General features: G+C 29.3%; 2 protein-coding genes across 2 annotated transcripts; both read right to left on the reverse strand.

Annotated features, from left to right (window-relative positions):
• Positions 1-1,494: 1,494 nt before the first annotated feature.
• Positions 1,495-11,840, reverse strand: LOC103572397 (tolloid-like protein 1). The gene is made up of 9 exons (XM_053737415.1): positions 11,732-11,840; positions 7,986-8,174; positions 7,631-7,855; positions 5,187-5,445; positions 4,925-5,103; positions 4,590-4,823; positions 2,817-3,041; positions 1,645-1,873; positions 1,495-1,510 (listed from the first exon to the last, which is right to left on the reverse strand). Exons 1-9 carry the CDS (start codon positions 11,838-11,840, stop codon positions 1,495-1,497), a joined length of 1,665 nt encoding a protein of 554 aa, XP_053593390.1.
• A 772-nt stretch (positions 11,841-12,612) lies between these two features.
• On the reverse strand, positions 12,613-14,395 carry LOC106693419 (dorsal-ventral patterning protein tolloid-like). Its single transcript, XM_014441043.2, has 5 exons — positions 14,094-14,395; positions 13,832-14,010; positions 13,497-13,730; positions 13,180-13,404; positions 12,613-13,091 (listed from the first exon to the last, which is right to left on the reverse strand). Exons 1-5 carry the CDS (start codon positions 14,393-14,395, stop codon positions 12,613-12,615), a joined length of 1,419 nt encoding a protein of 472 aa, XP_014296529.2.
• Positions 14,396-18,554: the final 4,159 nt, after the last annotated feature.

An 18,554-nucleotide genomic window follows, 5' to 3' on the forward strand; every position in this document is an offset into this window, starting at 1 on the left:
TGGATCTTCATCCCGCGCCTAGCGATCACAGACCTTCGTTCGAACCCGACGTGTGACTAAGCGGACACCCAGCCAAGTAGTGATTATGCTCGATGCTACTTAACTTCGGTGATCGCCCGAGTCACGTGCGTGCCGAACGGCTGCCTCAGCCGCTTAAATATTTTAGAGTCGAATCGCGTTATAAGTCCGTCTTGTGTCTTTTTCTTTTAACCAGACTCGCGTTAATATGAGAGAGACACTAAGCGGACTTATAACGCGACTCGACTGTATTAATATTTATTCATATAAAACAAACATTTTATTTTCTGTTGAATTAACTTTCCAAGTATTCACACTGTAAAAAATTGGGAGTGAATCCGGAGTGAATTCGGAGTGAAATTAAATCCGAATTCACTCCGCCACTCGGAGTTTCGGAGTTTTAAAAAAAATTACTCCGCATGCGGAGTGAATGGGGAGTTTTTTTTGGCGGAGTGACGCGGATTTTATTTCACTCCGGTCCGGAGTTTTAATACTTAAATAAATTTATTTCAATTTATATTAAACCGTTAAACAGTGTGTGTGTGTGTTCGGGTGTGCAAATGTGTACGTGTGTGCGAATGTGTGCGAGTGTGTGCACGTGTACGTGTGTGCGTATGTGTGTGAAAATGAGTTTGTGTGTGTGCGGGCGTTCGTGCAAAGATGTGCGTGTGTGCAAATGTGCTCGAATGTGTGCGTGCGCGTGTGTGCGAGTGCGTGATTGAGTGTGCATGTGTGTGTCCGAATATGTGTGTGGGTGTGTGCGTGCGTATCAGCTGATCAGTAATTTTATACACGAGTTTTTAGTTCGATTATATTAAGTGGAGTTATATTTTATTAATTATTTTCTTAAAACTCCTCTCTGGAGTGAATTTCACTCCGGATGAATTAAGTTAATAAAAAATTATCTACTCTGCGAAAACTTCCCTTCGGAGTGAATTTCACTCCGAGCGGAGTGAATAATTAAAAATTAAACTGTAATTTTAACGGCCATCCTTAATGGATGATTAATTTTCATTAAGTACAGCAATTAAAGACGCTGAAAACCCAGCTGCCTCAATCAGATGATCGCTAGAAAACAAAACGGACAACTCGTTTTTTGTCGAAGTAATTTCCAAAGTATCATTGTTAATGCCACAGTAGATTCCAATCATAGAAGAGTTTAAATAACTGCCGTCAAAAAATCGAATATAATCTTTCGTACACTTTTCACTCATTTCGAGTTCAAAGAAATTAAATTTCATTACTATCCGATGATTATTTGGTGCAATGAAATTCCAGTAGCACTGTTTGTTTGATTTGTAGTTTTCAGGATAATTAGGTGATTCTAAATTATAAAAAGTATCATTTTTGATATCAATAATCCGATGACAAATAGTTTCGTATTCAGCTTTAAAGGTATTTAGAATATTTTGTTTACTCATTTTCACATAAGTAACTAGTAAAAAATTACCACCAATTATGATGCGTTCAGTTACTTCACCACAGTAACGTGCTAGAAAAAAAATTGGTATTAATAAAAATAATTTTAATTAGTTATCATATGAATTATAATACAAGGAAAGAAAAATATCGTCAGAATGAGTATTTGTATCATCATTCTGGCTATACGCTGTATAGTCAACTTACTTAACGATACGCCGTATAGCCAATTCAGCTATACAGAGTATCCTTACAGTGACGATCCGTATCCTTATTTTAGGCATTTCATGAATCTCTGATATGACTATTGCGCAAACTCTGTATTTAGGCATCCGACAACCGAGAACGATGATACGTATAGCCAATTTAGCTATAGGGATCCTCACGCTGACGACACAGATACCTATATCAACGAAACTACATATCGTTACAAAGTCTATTTGTCGTATTTTTAAATTAAATAAATGAATACTCATCCTAACCTAAATGTATAACTTTAAATTATCGGTACTATAGATTGTTTAATTAAAATGTGAGTATTTTTAGATTAGGTATACGAATCGTTATTCTGACGATACGTCATTTGAGGATACATGGGATAATCATTCTGACGATATTTTTCTTTCCGTGTAATTATCAAAATATTAGTATATATTGATACATTGAAAAAAAAAAATATTATACTGTAATAGCAATACCATTAGGTTATAGTAACCATCTAAAGTTTGGAAAATTGTAGATTGTTAATATAGCAATACTTTATTTGCGTAAAGGCTAGATTGCTATTTTACCCATAAAATGTTTTATTAAGGAACTATCTATATAGATGGTTGCTCCGGCAATATGTATTGCTATATTAACAATTCGTATTGATATATTTACAATCCGGATTGCTGTAATACCAAGTATGGGGAACATAACCAAAGAATATTGTTAAATTGACAATTTTTTATTTGAAATTGAAGATAATTAATGCAGCAATCTAGTATTGTCAAGTTATCGATACATTTTTTTATGACAACTATCTACCATTAGCAATACTTCAGATGGTTACGATAACCATCACATTTATTTTTTCAGTACAGCAAACTAAAATCGAAAAAACCCCATCAATATTAGACAGACCTAAATTATTAAAAAGTTATATTTATTTTTTCAGTAAATTAAAATAGTTGAAAGAAAAGATGAATCAATAAATATACGAATTCCCCTTTAAATTGATAGTGTTCTTTTTTACAAAAATTTTATTAAGAATGTTTCATAATAATAATTTATATTACATTCTACAAAACGGAATGTCTACAAGCAGCTCATGAGTTTCTAAGTGCATAAATAGCCTGCCGTAATACGGAAATTTTATTAACTAAAAGTATATATACCTAAAAAAGTACTGTTTGGCAAATTTCCGTTACGAATTTCCAGATAATCGAATAAACAGTTGTAAGTCTGATAAATCTTCAATGATATGATTTTGAGTTTTATTCTTTCGCCTTCAGCTGCTTTAATTCTCCATTCACACCGTTCAACATCATTTAGTGTAACGTCATTGTTATTAATTGGTTGCTCAAATGTACCATTAGGCTCATATAATATTTTTCCACAACCTGAAGTAATAATTAGTTTGATTTCATTATTGAGGCTATTATGAGAACCTTTTTACACTGTAAAAAATTTTTGGTGTGAAAGTGGTCCCCGAGGACTTTACACGGTCTGCACGGTGTAAAATGTCAAGTGGTGCACTTTTAACACGGTGTGAGTGATTTATTTCATAATATAATCTGTAGTAAAAAATTATCACATAATATATAGGTTACAGCACTACACAGAAAGAATATTATGGGAATGGTTTCTATAATTTTGTGAAATTTCATCCTATACCAGTATAGGAATGACGACTATAAATTATGGGAGCAGTTCCTATAATGATAGGAACGTTACCCATAATTATAGGAATAGTTCTTATAATTATGGGAATGATACCCATACCATTATGGGAATGGTTCCTATAATTTATGGGAATACTTCCTATAAATTATAGAAACCATTCCTATAACATTATAGGAACCGTTCCCATAATGTTATGAAAATATTAATTTTAAAAAAATGTGGAAATCACTTCCACAATACACAGGACTATTATTAAACATAAAAACAAACATTCAAACATTGAAAAAAAAATCCTTTTTGGCAAAAAACATCAACATTTTTAACAGAAATTTTTTATCAGCACAGAACATTTAAGAAAATTCGAATTTTGGAAATAAAAATTTTAATTTCGATAAAATTTCAACTTTGGGTAAAATCTCGAAAAGTTTATATTAATTTTAATTTAACATGATGCTGAAGTAAGCCGACGTCTAATAAAAAGTAGTAGAATCAAAAAGTAGAAAAAAAAAATTTTGAGCGCCTACTTTCAAAAATTGAAAGTTCAAGTAAGGATGTTCAGGAAGTGAAAGCGACTTAGTTGGTAAGAAATGGGCGAAAACAAACAGTCAAAGAGAAGCGAAAAATAAAAAGTAGACCCTTGTAAAACACTATGAGTGATACAAGTAAAAATCAAAATAAAAAAAAATAGAGATGATAAAGTAAGTTCTCCGGAAATCAGCACACGGAGAAAAAAAACAGTAAACATTGCTGCACAGAACAGTAATTCAGTCAATTTGCGTGTTTGGGCGAAAGATTAAGAATAGTAAAAGCATATTTTACTATACTTATATTTATTCAATTGACTGGATTACTGTTCTGCACAGTAATAGTTACTGTTCTTTTTTCTTGGTACACCTTTGCGGACACCACCCAATGTTTGAAGTTCAAACTTTTATGACAAGTTTGACAAAAAAAAAGTTCAAAACAATGCTCAATTATATTTACAAAATTGATTTTGGAATGTTTGAAAATATTTTTTAAAAAATAATTTTTTTTTTTTATAAAATTTTGGGGGTACCCTGTTTTGCCCGCCGTACCTTGTTATTATTATCGTTGAAGATTATTTTAGAATAAAAATTAAATACTTAGTGTCGAAGTAATTGAAAATTTTACACAGCGGCCGTGTTAAAAAAATTTTAACACCAAATCATTTACACCACATCGCGGATTAAAAATTTTTACAGTGTAAAAAAGTAGATCAAATAAATTTTGTTTGTAAATATTACTGGAACATTGATACATAAGCTTCGTAGCAACTATGTCTCCATTGCTGAGTTCTAAATTATCATTTGTCACCAGTAAGTTTTTATTTTGGTTGTTTGGTATAGGTACTATTGTTCTTGATTTCGGGTCAGTTAAACTTAAATTATAAGTATAGTGCATAATTGAACGATAGTCATATGGTAAACTCAAAGTGTCAACTTGATCGGCCGAATATTTACTATATTGATCCAACAGATCTGTTTTTAATTATTTAAAATATTTTTATAATAACAAGTAAAAATTTTTCATATTTATGTTTATAAAGAAACAACACATAGCACTTATTCATTTAATTTACCTGTATCAATATTAAAATAATTTATTGCAATATATTTATCACGATCCGGATGATTATGTTCGTGTAAAAGACCAATAGCATGTCCTAATTCATGAAGAACAATTTGCTGTTTATAGCAATTATTCTGTAAACCTATGAACTTGATTGTATTTGTATATTTTCGTTCAACATAACAACACCTAAATTAATTGAAAAAATTTTAAAGTATAACGAAATACTTTATTTATACATTGCGTTATTATATAAATTTTGAACAACTTACTGGCAATGTTGTAATTTCGTAAACAATAAATAACATGGATGGAACTCTTTATTTCTTGCGACAAATTGAACACATGTTGATTTTTCCCACTCTCTCATTACTTTTTTTAAGAATCTTCGTTGTTCTCCATTAACAATATCACTAAATTCATAAGGAATTATACCGCTTTTCCAAAGTTTTTTTTTATCTAACATAGCAACTGTTCTTCGGGTTCTGCTGAACAAATCTTCATTACTACTAGTAGTATTAAAATTTTTATCTGTTATAACATATGAATTTATTATAAATATTATCAATACAAATAAGTAAATATTAAAATCGTAGGATAAAAACTTCATATTTATGGAACCTATCGACCAGAGAATAGAAGTCAATAAATTGAATTCATTTCCGTCTGATTGGAATGTCTAAAATTAATTTTATTTTTTCGTAAACCATATTGACATTACGTGTGTGTGTGTGTTTTTTTTTTAGTGTCATTATTAATCTGCAAGGCGATAAAGCTATATTTAATGTAAAAATCATCATTTTATCAATACTTATAATAGCTTCATGTCATAAAATATTTGATATGTTTTTTATCAAAATTACTTGGGAAATACCGTTCAAAACAATTTTATGAGGTCAACAATACCATTTTTATTTTTAAAACTATTTTAACAATGAAATGGTTTATAGATAAATTCAACAAAAGCATAGTTTCCATGATTTTCATTGCCTTTAGAGCGGTATGATAAAGACTTTTTGGAATAATTTATGTCAACATTTTTAAACTGACATAGTGTCTAATTTCGGCAACATAACAAAAGTTTGTAAAGTATACGACACGCTGTAGTTGACGTTACTACAAGTTGGAGTAAAGAAATGTCGACTTCAACTTGGAATAACCTCAACCATACGTGTAGTAACGTCAGCACTATTTATGTAGTATCCTTTACTACATATTGGAGTACTTACTACTACAATGTTTTACTACAATATTGTGGTTAGAAAAACCACATTTTTTTTCCGAGTTCTTTTATGTTAACTTTTCCTATCGGAGATATGAATTTTCAGGGGCAATGGTTCAGCAAGTCAAAAGTAAGGAGAGTGACTATTATGCTCGAAGCAAAGACGAATAAGTTCAAATTAAGATAAAAAAGTTATAAAAGTTTACAAAAAGAGATATAGTAAGTATTCTTATCCGTGATGATAATCATTACTATCTGAGAAGGTAAAATTTACAACTTTTTCAGATATAAGACATATTATTATCTAGTTGGTAACTATTACTAACAGCAATAGTAAATATTACTAAACAAGAAACGAATTGTTAACAAAAAGCATATGACAATGAGTCCCGGGTCAAAAATAAAACTTGAATTCGACTTAGTTTACCAAATCAAAATTTACAGATTATTTTTAACAAGACAAACTCAACTTTTTTTACGAAGATATGAAATTCATTGAGTTTTCGTCGTGGTTTAGAATTAACTGGCTTACTTGGTCACGATTTAAGACGAAAAATTATAAATCAAGTCGAAATTGACTTAATTTAGACTTATTTAACTTAAATTATAAAGCTAAAAAGTCGAAACTAAAGTGAAACGTAAAAAACACATTCTACGCTAGAAAATACTACTTGCTTTTGACTTGGTTCAACAAGTCAAAAATGAGGAGAGTTACTATTATGCGCTCGAAGAAAAGACAAATAAGCTCAAATTTGTTTACTTTGGAAGAGAATAAGGTGAAGCGCGCCTGAATCAAGTTTTATTTTTGACCCGGGTTATCTTATACAATATGATAATCATTTCCTATTTTAAGATAGTAATAGTTAGCATTTTTTTTTCATCGTATATTATCAATCATCAAATTTGGTTCTTTTATTACATTTTAACCATGATTGGTCTCGCAGTCAATGTAGCAGAGAAACCACCTTTTTCTATCAGACCATTGCTAGAGAATACCATATACAGTTTATTTTTTGTTGAATTAACTTTCCACGTATTCATTATACCACAATAAAATCCAATTATCGGCGTCCAATTACCAATTTTGTCTCTAATTTTAATATAATCATTCTCACAGTTTTGACTATATTCAATTTCAAAAAAATTGAATTCTAATACTACCTAATGATGATCAGGGGCAATAAAATACCAATAGCACTTCGTATAAGGTTTGTATGACTCGGGATAGTTTGGAGATTCTAAATTATAAAAAGTGTCATTTTTGATATCAATAGTCCGATGACAAATAGTTTCATATTTGGCTTTAAAAGTACTAGTGATATTTCGATGAGTCATTTTTACATAAGTAACTAGTAAAAAATTACTAGCTATTATTGTTGCATCCATAATATCTCCGCAGTAACGAGCTAACAAAAAAATGATAATTTATGAAATGAAAAATTAATAAAAATAAACTTTGGATGTATGACTAAATATCCTATACAATATTAGTACCTAAGATAGGACTATTTGGCGAACTTCCATGCCGAATTTCCAGATAATCCAATAAACAATTGTAAGTCTGATAAATCTTCAATGATGTGATTTTGAGTTTTATTCTTTCGCCTCCAGCTGCTCTAATTCTCCATTCACACCGTTCAATATCATTTAGTGTAACGTTATTGTTATTTATTGGTTGTTCAAATGTACCACTAGACTCATAAAATGTTTCTCCACATTCTGCATTATCAAATTAATTTTTATTTTATCAACTTACAGCTAAATTAAACTAATATAAGAGTTTAATAACATCAAATAATATTGCTACAGCATTGGTATAGAAGATTCGTAGCTGCTATATCACCATTACTTGGTTTACTCTTTTCTTTTATCAAATCTGAAGGACTATTCTGACTTTCTGGTATTCGTTTTATTGTAGGTGGTAATTGTCGATTGGTAAGTATAGTCGAATGGTAGTGCATTACAGATTCATAATCGTATGGCAAGTCCAATAGGTCAACTTGGTCATGTGTATACTTTTCAAAATCCCCGAACTCATCTATATTACAATCATTTAGAACAATATTCCTACTGTTAACTCAATATATATATAAATGTATTTATGTATATAGTAAGATCAGAGAATACCGTTGAATCATATTTATATAATAGAATGTGGAAAGGCTATCAATGGATCATGATTGTCAAAGGATCAAACCTCTGTCTCAATTTTATTTAATTTTTTTTTTTTTTCAAAAAAATAATGAAAAACATGCCAAAATAATTTGTATTAAAAGTATTATGTACTTATAACAAAACTTTGACATATATGTAAAGTTATCAAGCGGGGAATAAGTTTTCTAAAAAAATGATAATGTATATACCGGTTGTGACTATAGTGCATTCGAAATATAAATTAAAATAAATTTTTTTTTCAAGATAGTACACAGCTTCATAGCTGTCAGCCTTACTATATATTAGGGTGCTTAGTTTTCGGCGAAAGTAATTTTTTTGTTGCTCATCAAACAAAATATTGTTTTTTTATGCTGAAAAAAAAATGCCTGCCAAGTTTAAGCTCTCAACTCCAATCCTAAGTACTTTCCATTTGATTTTCGAGATTTCCCATTTAAAATACACTTAAATTAAATTACTTTTTTTCTTAACTTTCTAATACTCAGCTGCATTTTATGATATCGACGCGGTTTTGATCGCAAATTGTAGGGCATTTGGTGTTCTTCAAAAGTGCCCATAGTAGCTTAGCTGTAATTTCAGCTGTTTCACTTGTGTCCGTCTCGGAAGTTATTTTTCCTATGAAATTGACCTTTATTGGCTTGCAGAACGTAAACCAATGAATGCACACTAAAAATGTTAATGAAAATTTCATAGGAAATTTTATTCTCTTCAAAAAAGTCTTGAGAGTCAAGTCGCTCGAGTCCATAGTTTCCAAGTTATAGTGACTTTAATAATTAAAAAAAAAAAGTATCAATTGTCATTTCTTTTTATATTACATTTTTCAAATTATTAAAATTACTATAACTCGGAAACTATGGACTTCAGCGACTTGAGCCATAGGGCTTTTTTTGAAGGGAATAAAATTTCCTATAAAATTCTCATTAACATTTTTAGTGTGCATTCATTGGTTTACGTTCTGCAAGCCAATAAAGGTCAATTTCATAGGAGAAATGACTTCCGAGACGGACACAAGTGAAACAGCTGGAACTACAGCTAAGTTATTATGGGCACTTTTAAACAACATCAAATGCCCTACAATTTGCGACCAAGACCGCGTTGATATCATAAAACGCAGCTGAGTATTAGAAAATTAAAAAAATAAGTAATTTAATTTACATGTATTTTAAATAGGAAATCTTTGAAATCAAATGGAAAGTACTTAGGATTGGGATTAAGAGCTTAAACATGGCAGGAATTTTTGTTTTAGCATAAAAAACAATATTTTATTTGATTATCAACGAAAAAAATACTTTCACCAGAATATCAATTAATCAGAAAAAATTAAAACAAAATTATTTTCTTTAAAAAACGGACCGACAAGTACAAATTAAATATGTACTTCAAGCATATAAAGTTTTCTTATAAAATAAATTTATAGTAGTAAAATGCCGCAATATTTTCTAAAAAATAATTTTATGTTAAGGGAGTATTCTACTTTAAGCGTTCGAAAGAAAGGGTATTTTATTGTTCTCACAGTCCATCTTCACTGTATTCTAATTCTGCCTGGATCTTTATTGTGTACATATCTATTATCTATTGTAAATTTTTTTTCAGGTTAGGCTTTTTATTTACCTTTAGGAATATTAGAATAATTTATTTGAATATATTTATCACGATCTGGATGATTGTGTTCATGATGAAAACCAATTGCATGCCCTAACTCATGAATAACAATGTACTAGGCAAAACAACGATTACCTAAGCTTATCTGTTGTCCTGTAATAAATAATTTTTGTCAAACATAACAGCATCTGTTAATATTTTTAAAATGAAAATTCATATAAATTCGTAATCAATACATGGGTAATTCCGTTGTAACTGTGATTTTTTCTATTAAAACTTTTAAGATTTTGAAGTTGAACTTTTTCAATTTTTTTTATGGGCATTATTTATCTATTTTCCTGTAAAAATAAGTGTCTGAGAGCATTTTACTACAACTTGAAAGTGTCAAGAACGAGAAACACATTTCAAATTTCGCATTCTATGGTACTGATATAAAATAAATTCGGTAAAAATTATTTGAGAAAATTATTAAATTCATTTATAAAGTCTGTTGTAACACTTTTAAACTCGTTTTTTAATAATTATTTAACACATTAATGAGGATTAATAACGATTAACTTTATAAATTATAGCAACTATAATTTAATTTATAGAATTTACTAAAAAATAAATTAATTAATTAAATTAATAAACATTGAATAAATTAATTGTCACTTGTATCAGATAGCTTTTTAGCACGAAGTATTGGTGCCATCTGTATTAAAGAAGAATTACAATTAATGATGAAAATAATTTTACAACTAACTATTATAACTATATAATATTTTTATTATTCTTTTACATGGTACTGACAGACACGGTACTGACAGTTTCATTTTAAATAACAACTGTAATTATTCGGTTATGTATTTGATATTATCCATTTACTGTAAAGTTTAGACTGGTATTAAGTACAAGAATTCAATATTTTGTACAAAAAGAATCAATAGTTAATGAAGTCTATCAATATCACGGTATCGACAAGACAATTTATGACAAACCTTTCTAAAATTAAGTTCTAACATGACACGAACTCTTGGCACTTTTTCATCAACTCAGTGTTTGTAAATATTACTCAAATGACGTACTTTCAAGATAGTTCACTAGACGTTTCATAAATCTCAAGGAACATGGCGTTCACGTCACACAAATTCAAATTCAAAAATTCGTTAAAATTCAAAGAAAAAAGTTAGTGAACCGAAATTCAATGTTAACTTAATACATTAAACAGAAAGTGTGTCAATTTTTTTCAGTTGGATCAAAAACATTAGAATTTATGAGCTAATTAGCTTAAATCATTTATTGAGACTTTACTTCATTTATTAAGAACATTTACTTGATACAAGAACATATGTTCTTGATAATTATCAAGAATATATCATTTTCTCTCAAGAATTCGCAGAATTGACGAAAATAATTTTTATTTAATTCGAGTAAAGCTATTCTTTTGTTGACTTAAAATATAATATCAAATTCACACAATAACAAAAATAAATTTGATGCTCTTTTCTCAAGAAATTGATAATTAATAATAGTAAAATAAATATTTTGAACGGAATTTTCGAACCAAGAAATTCTTGTTTAAACAATAGTATTTTATTTTCTCAGTGTATAATTGAAAAATAATGTTGAAATATGTTCATCATTATCCAATTAACACAAAAATTTCATTAATTGATTATTAATGATCTGTGAGAATAAACAATACAGGACAGTGAATATCACAGTTAGAACGGAATCACCTATATATATTTTAAATTACTTACTCGCACAATGCTAACTTCGTAAAATTTAAAGAATGTGAAGGATGGATTTCTTCATTTCTTTCGACAAACTGAATACATGTTGATTTTTCCCACTCTCTCATTGCTTTTTTAATAAGTCGTCGTTGTTGTCCAGTCATTACATCATCGAAATGATAAGGAATAATACCACCTTCCCAAAGTTTCATTTTATCTAATACATCAACTGTTCTTCGTGTTCTAGTAAACGATTTATGATTTCTCATCAACTCTATTACACCGGTTTCATTATGACTTTACTATTATAATTAATATAATTAATGAAGAAAATGCAACAAGATAAGACTTAGTTTCCATATTTCATCAAACGATGTAACTAATATTATTTAGTTATTAGTCCTTTGCTGGGAAAGTTACAAAAACAAGATGTGTCAATTTTCAATCCGATCCGTAAGACAAAAAAATAATATTTTCCCGGTATTTGAGACTTTTGTGCGCACAATATATTTAGTTACTAATCACTACGTATACGGTTTTTTATTGGAACACTCACGGAGTTAGATAATATTGAACGATCTAAGACTAATAAAAGTCTTCAGAGCTTATCAGTTTTAGTAGCAATGAAACTTAATATCAATATTATTTTGTTATTTTTATTATAATATTATTCTGTTACTTTTTTATAAATATAAAAAATTAAATAACATAAATAAAATAATTTTTTTTACATATCCCACAAATGAAAAATATTACTGCGGTTTCATTTTATACATAATAAAAATAATTTACATACTACCTTAAGAATAAAAATAAGTATGTTGTCATTCATTTAATAGGTTCCAAAAATATAAAAATTTGAAACAAGATGGGCTACTCGATTAAACTTAAAATAAAAATCAATGAAATTTTAAGGAGAAGGTAAAAGGATATTAGGAATTTTTAGTGAAATAACTTTTAATGGTCATCCTGAGTAGATTGAGTTTAAATAAGTAGAGCAATTAAAGTCGCTGAGAACCCAGCTGCCTCAATCAGCGAGTCGCTAGAGAATGAAACAGATAATCTGTTTCTTGTCGAAGTTACTTCCAAATTATTATTTTTACCACATTTGATTCCAATGATGGGAGAGTTTAAATCCTTGCCGTCAAAAAATCGAATATGATCTTTCGTACACTTTTCACTCATTTCGAGTTCAAAGAAATTAAATTTCATCACTATCCGATGATTATTTGGTGCAATGAAATTCCAGTAGCACTGTTTGTTTGATTTGTAGTTTTCAGGATAATTAGGTGATTCTAAATTATAAAAAGTATCATTTTTGATATCAATAGTCCGATGACAAATAGTTTCGTATTTGGCTTTAAAAGTACTAGTGATATTTCGATGACTCATTTTTACCCAAGTAACTAGTAAAAAATTACTAGCTATTATTGTTGCATCCATAATATCTCCGCAGTAACGAGCTAACAAGAAAATGATAATTTGTTAAATGAACGACTGATAATAATAAACTTTGGATATATAACTAAATATCCTATACAATATTACTACCTATGATAGGACTATTCGGCGAATTTCCGTTACGAATTTCCAGATAATCGAATAAACAATTGTAAGTCTGATAAATCTTCATTGACGTGATTTTGAGTTTTATTCGTTCACCTTCAGCTGCTCTAATTCTCCATTCACACCGTTCAACATCATTTAGTGTAACGTCATTGTTATTAATTGGTTGCTCAAATGTACCATTAGGCTCATATAATGTTTCTCCACAACCTGAATTAGTATTTAGTTTGATGTAATTACTGAGACTATTATAAGAACATTATCATGAAAATTGATGAAATAAATTTCGTTATAAATATTACTGAAACATTGATATAGAAGATTTGTAGCTGCTACGTCACCATTGCTAAGTTCTAAATTATCATTTGCCACCAGTGAGTTTTCATTTTGGTTGTTTGGTATAGGTACTATTGTTCTTGATTTCGGGTCAGTTAAACTTAAATTATAAGTATAGTGCATAATTGAACGATAGTCATATGGTAAACTCAAAGTGTCAACTTGATCGGCCGAATATTTACTATATTGATCCAACAGATCTGTTTTTAATTATTTAAAATATTTTTATAATAACAAGTAAAAATTTTTCATATTTATGTTTATAAAGAAACAACACATAGCACTTATTCATTTAATTTACCTGTATCAATATTAAAATAATTTATTGCAATATATTTATCACGATCCGGATGATTATGTTCGTGTAAAAGACCAATAGCATGTCCTAATTCATGAAGAACAATTTGCTGTTTATAGCAATTATTCTGTAAACCTATGAACTTGATTGTATTTGTATATTTTCGTTCAACATAACAACACCTAAATTAATGGAATAAATTTTGAAGTATAACGAAATACTTTGTTTGTAAATCGGGTAATCATATGTATTTTGAGCTACTCACAGGCATTCATAGAGTTGCGTAAAACGCAAATAATCCACATGTATTTCTTTATTTCGTAAAACAAATTGAATACATGTTTTTTTTTCCCACTTTCTCATTACTTTTTTAATGTTTCTTCGTTGTGCTCCAGTAACAACTGGATAAAAATGATATGGAATAATACCTCCTTTCCATAGTTTCGTTTTATTTAGCACAGCGATTGTTCTTTGTGTTCTGTTGAGCGACTTCTGATTTTCGGTTTCATTAACTTTATCATAATTAATATGTTTATCAGATATTAAATGAGAATTTATTGCTAACATCATTATAAGAGACACTTGAATTTGAAAAACGTGCGATAGAAATTTCATTTTTATGAAAATTACTGAATTACAAAAAAAAATACAAAAACCATAAATCGTGTTGACAACGTAAATTGAACTTTGTAGTCTATCATAATTGTTTTGTGTGATAACTGAGTTCAATAATAAAACAGTTAAATTTATCTTGGATAGCTATTAGCAGTAGTCATTAAGCTTAATGACAAGAATTCGATCGTTATAATTTTTAATTAAAAGCTACTCTGAAATTCCTCACATCGATTTTAAAAACGAAATTTGATTATTTTGATGCAATTAAAAAACTGGTATCTAATATCTAATTGACTTCCCGGGAAAAAAAGATTTTGCTTAATTATATATAATCACTTATGTAAATTATTGTAAATTTTGTTTCGTTATCAATTCGAAATAATGTTGAATTCAAAAATTTTTGATGAATAATAAATTGAATTGATTTGAGTTAATTATTCGATAATTAACTTATTCGATAATTCATTATTTATTTTTTTCTTCCCATTCGGCTTTCCGTAACTTTGTTTCTGTTGAGTTTAGAAAAAAAGTGGATATAGACGATTTTGTAGAGAATTAAATTTTCTATAGGATAGTGGAGAGCAAAATTAAAAACAAAAATTTCTTCGTTTAGTTATATTAAAAATAAAAACAAATAAAATTTTACAATGTTATTTAAATGGGAAAGGAGACCCCCTTGCGCCAGCTCAATTTTTGAGATATTGAGCTCAAACTTTAGAAGAATTTTTTTTTCATATTGAAGAAACTTTTAAGATACATTGATCGACAAAAAAAACTTATTTTGACACAGTCTAATAGTCATGTATAATAATTTATACATGATCAGCTCTAAATGTTAGTATAATTAGAGCATATATATAAAGAGTAATTTAATAATAAACAATTTTATTAATTTGTTATTATTAACACTTTTTTTTTGACATATTACTCTTCATAACAAATTATAATAGTAAATAACGCACTTCTATAAATATATTATACTCATTGATATAATATACTTTATAATTACATATCTTTTAATGGCTTATGGTAGGGTTTATTTCCTTAATAAAGTCAGTCATTGTTATGTCTTTATTAACACTAATTAATCCATTATCAACTTATTCATACGTACAATATTTTTATTCATCAAGCAAATATTCCACACATTTATATACACATCTATATAGGAAACTTTTCAGACAAGAGTTGTAATGTCATTTTACATTTCTGACATGTGACTCAAAGTCACGAATTAACGACATGATTAAAAACTTATATAGTGACTGCACCTGCAGGACACTTTGAAGTGAGGTAGATAATCCCAGCTTGCATAGCGTCGTGTCTTAATACCCCGTGATTTAGTTGCTTTCGTAGTATTTTAAGAATCAACGTTCTTACACACGACTCCCCCAAACAACTAAATATACCCTAAACTCTATATCACACATCACACTGTCCCTACAGTCTCACATTACCCACATTCTTTCTCCTTTCAATCTTTTAAAAAAAAATAAAATAATATAAACATGTTTCTTTATTGTACTAACAAAAACAAAACTTGATTGTAATTTTATTTTCAGTCTATTATAACTTCAATCACATTCTTACTTTATACGTATATGTATATATTAGGCTGGACAAAAAAAAATCAACTTTTTTTCAACTTCCCGCTAAGAAAATTGATGATTTTCAAAAAATTCGGAAAATTATTGTTTTCACCCCGATTTTTGAAAATGGAGTTTTCATCAGACATCGACGGTGTGGGGTCCTAGGAAGCTATTCTGACTATTTTCTGAATGATGTCCGAATGTCTGTATGTATGTATATGTATATGCGCTCGCGTGCGCGCGTGTGTGTGTATGTATGTGACCGGTCTATAACTTTTTAACTAATGAACCGATTTGGATGGTTAAGGCGGCAATCGACAGAACTTGTTGGCTATCAACTTTCCTGAAAATTTCAGATCATTTGATCAAGTAGACTCAAAAACATTTGCGAATTACGAAAAAAAAATGTTTTTTTTTTTTAGTTTTTTATTGATTTCTCAGAAACAAGTCGAACAATCTACTCCAAAATCTAATCAGCTCTAAAACTTAGTAAAACGCGCCGATTGCCGTCTCAACCATCAAAATTGGTTAATTCGTTCGGGGGATAATGTGGGAGAAAGAAATGCGGAAAATGTTCTTTATCGAAAACAATGGCAAACAAAAGCTTTCTAGGACCTCAAAATGTCGACATCCGATGAATACTCGATTTTCGAAAATCGTGGTAAAAACAATAACTTCCCGAAATTTTTAAAAATCATCGATTTTCTTAGCGGAAAGTTAAAAAACTTAATACATGATAGAATAAGCTATATGTTCCTTTTTTTATATTTTGCTTTACGATAGTTTTTCCAATTTTAATATGGGTTCAAAGTTACATGATAGACTCTTGTGTTATGGTAAAAATGTCATTAACTTACTATTATATAACTTTAAAAGTTTTGGACGGTTGGTCATAAAATTTTTTGTAGTGATTCTTCAGGCAATTATATTAATCAAGTTCAAAAATTTAAAAGATCGGTTGAGTATTTGGGAAATGGTGGCAATTTAAGAAACTTCTATTTTTATTATGTATAAAGTACGTCAAAGCTGAGAAAATAAGCTATATTTTCTTTTTTTACTCTATGTTTCAGGAAAATTTTTCAAATTTTAATGAAGGTTTAAAGTTACATAAATGATTTCTGTGTCATTGTTAAAATTCCATTATTCTATATTTGGCGGTTTTCGACCTCGAAATTCATCAAAAATGTCAATAAAAAATTAATTTATACTTCAATTCTATCTTAGAACTTCAAAATAAAGAAGGCCTTTTTTATTACTTAAGCGGTTTAAAAACAGTGAAAATGCAATTTTCTTGATTTTGTTGATAACATAAGTAAAGAGGCTTGATATTGTTAAAAGGCTAGTAATGGGGTACTGTATCCTAATTAAATAAAAATCATGGTGCCTTTTATGGCAAGAATTTAGTTCCATATAAATATGATTATCTATTCAACTATTTAATTATACCAAATAAGGAAATAAAAATAATACCTTGATTAAAATATGTTTTATGTGTTCAATTGCTTAGTCTAGTCTATATTAAAATACCTAAATGTAATATATACATTACACCTACAAATTTTATCGTAATCAAGTTTAATACCTTGGTAAGCATTTATATAACTAAGAGAGTCATAGCTTTCTAGACTCCTAGTCCTCTGTAGTGTCAGGGAAACCTCTTGCTTGTAGGTATTCGCCGTCTATGTACGACCATACCTTTATTACCTTTACTGGTGAATAAGGAATAAATATAAAGGTAAAGCTGAATATTCACACAGCAAAATAATATATATTTGTATATATACATATATATACATCAGAGTTTACTCTCTGCTTACATTACATACTGGGAGAGTCGTATAACGTGAGAATGTGAATTCTCTTAAAGGTAGTGGTAAATATATGTATATATGTATGTATATATATAAATTGCTGGACTAATACACATATCTATACCCTTTTCCTCTCTTTATACTCATCGTAGCATCTACCATCTACAACTCCAAGACCTTCTCTCTACTATTTCTTCTACCCAGCACATCTTCTCTTCTTCCGGCTACCTTTCGCCCCCATCCCCTTTTGCGCTCAACTCGTTGAATCTAATTACACGGCAAGACCCATCCCCCTATGAAGAGAGAAGAAGAGAGAGAGAGAGAGAGAAAATGAATGAATAAGTTTGTAAGAGAAAGAGGAATAAGTACTCTGCCCTCTACTACATGGTTGCCAGGACGACGGAAGCCATCTTGGAGGGTTGCAGCCACTAATGGCCTAATGAATTTAATAGAGGCTTGGAAGCACACCGTGAGTGCGAGGGATACGGAACATATTATATTGTTCACTTACTCTTGCTGTCTCTCTTTATTTTGTTCATCTTATATTACTCTCGCCCTTGAATACCCAAGAACCCAACCAACAACCAACAACTGATTGAGTAGAGAGCAACTTGTTATACTTGTACGTATAGAGAAATTTAGAGCAAGAGAGCTTGAGGATTTTCAAGTTAGGCTCTTCGATGAAGACCTTCTTCCTCTTTCGCTTTCTAT

This window comes from Microplitis demolitor, chromosome 3 (assembly GCF_026212275.2).
Source record: "Microplitis demolitor isolate Queensland-Clemson2020A chromosome 3, iyMicDemo2.1a, whole genome shotgun sequence".
In the NCBI taxonomy this organism is placed as follows: Eukaryota; Metazoa; Arthropoda; class Insecta; order Hymenoptera; family Braconidae; genus Microplitis; species Microplitis demolitor.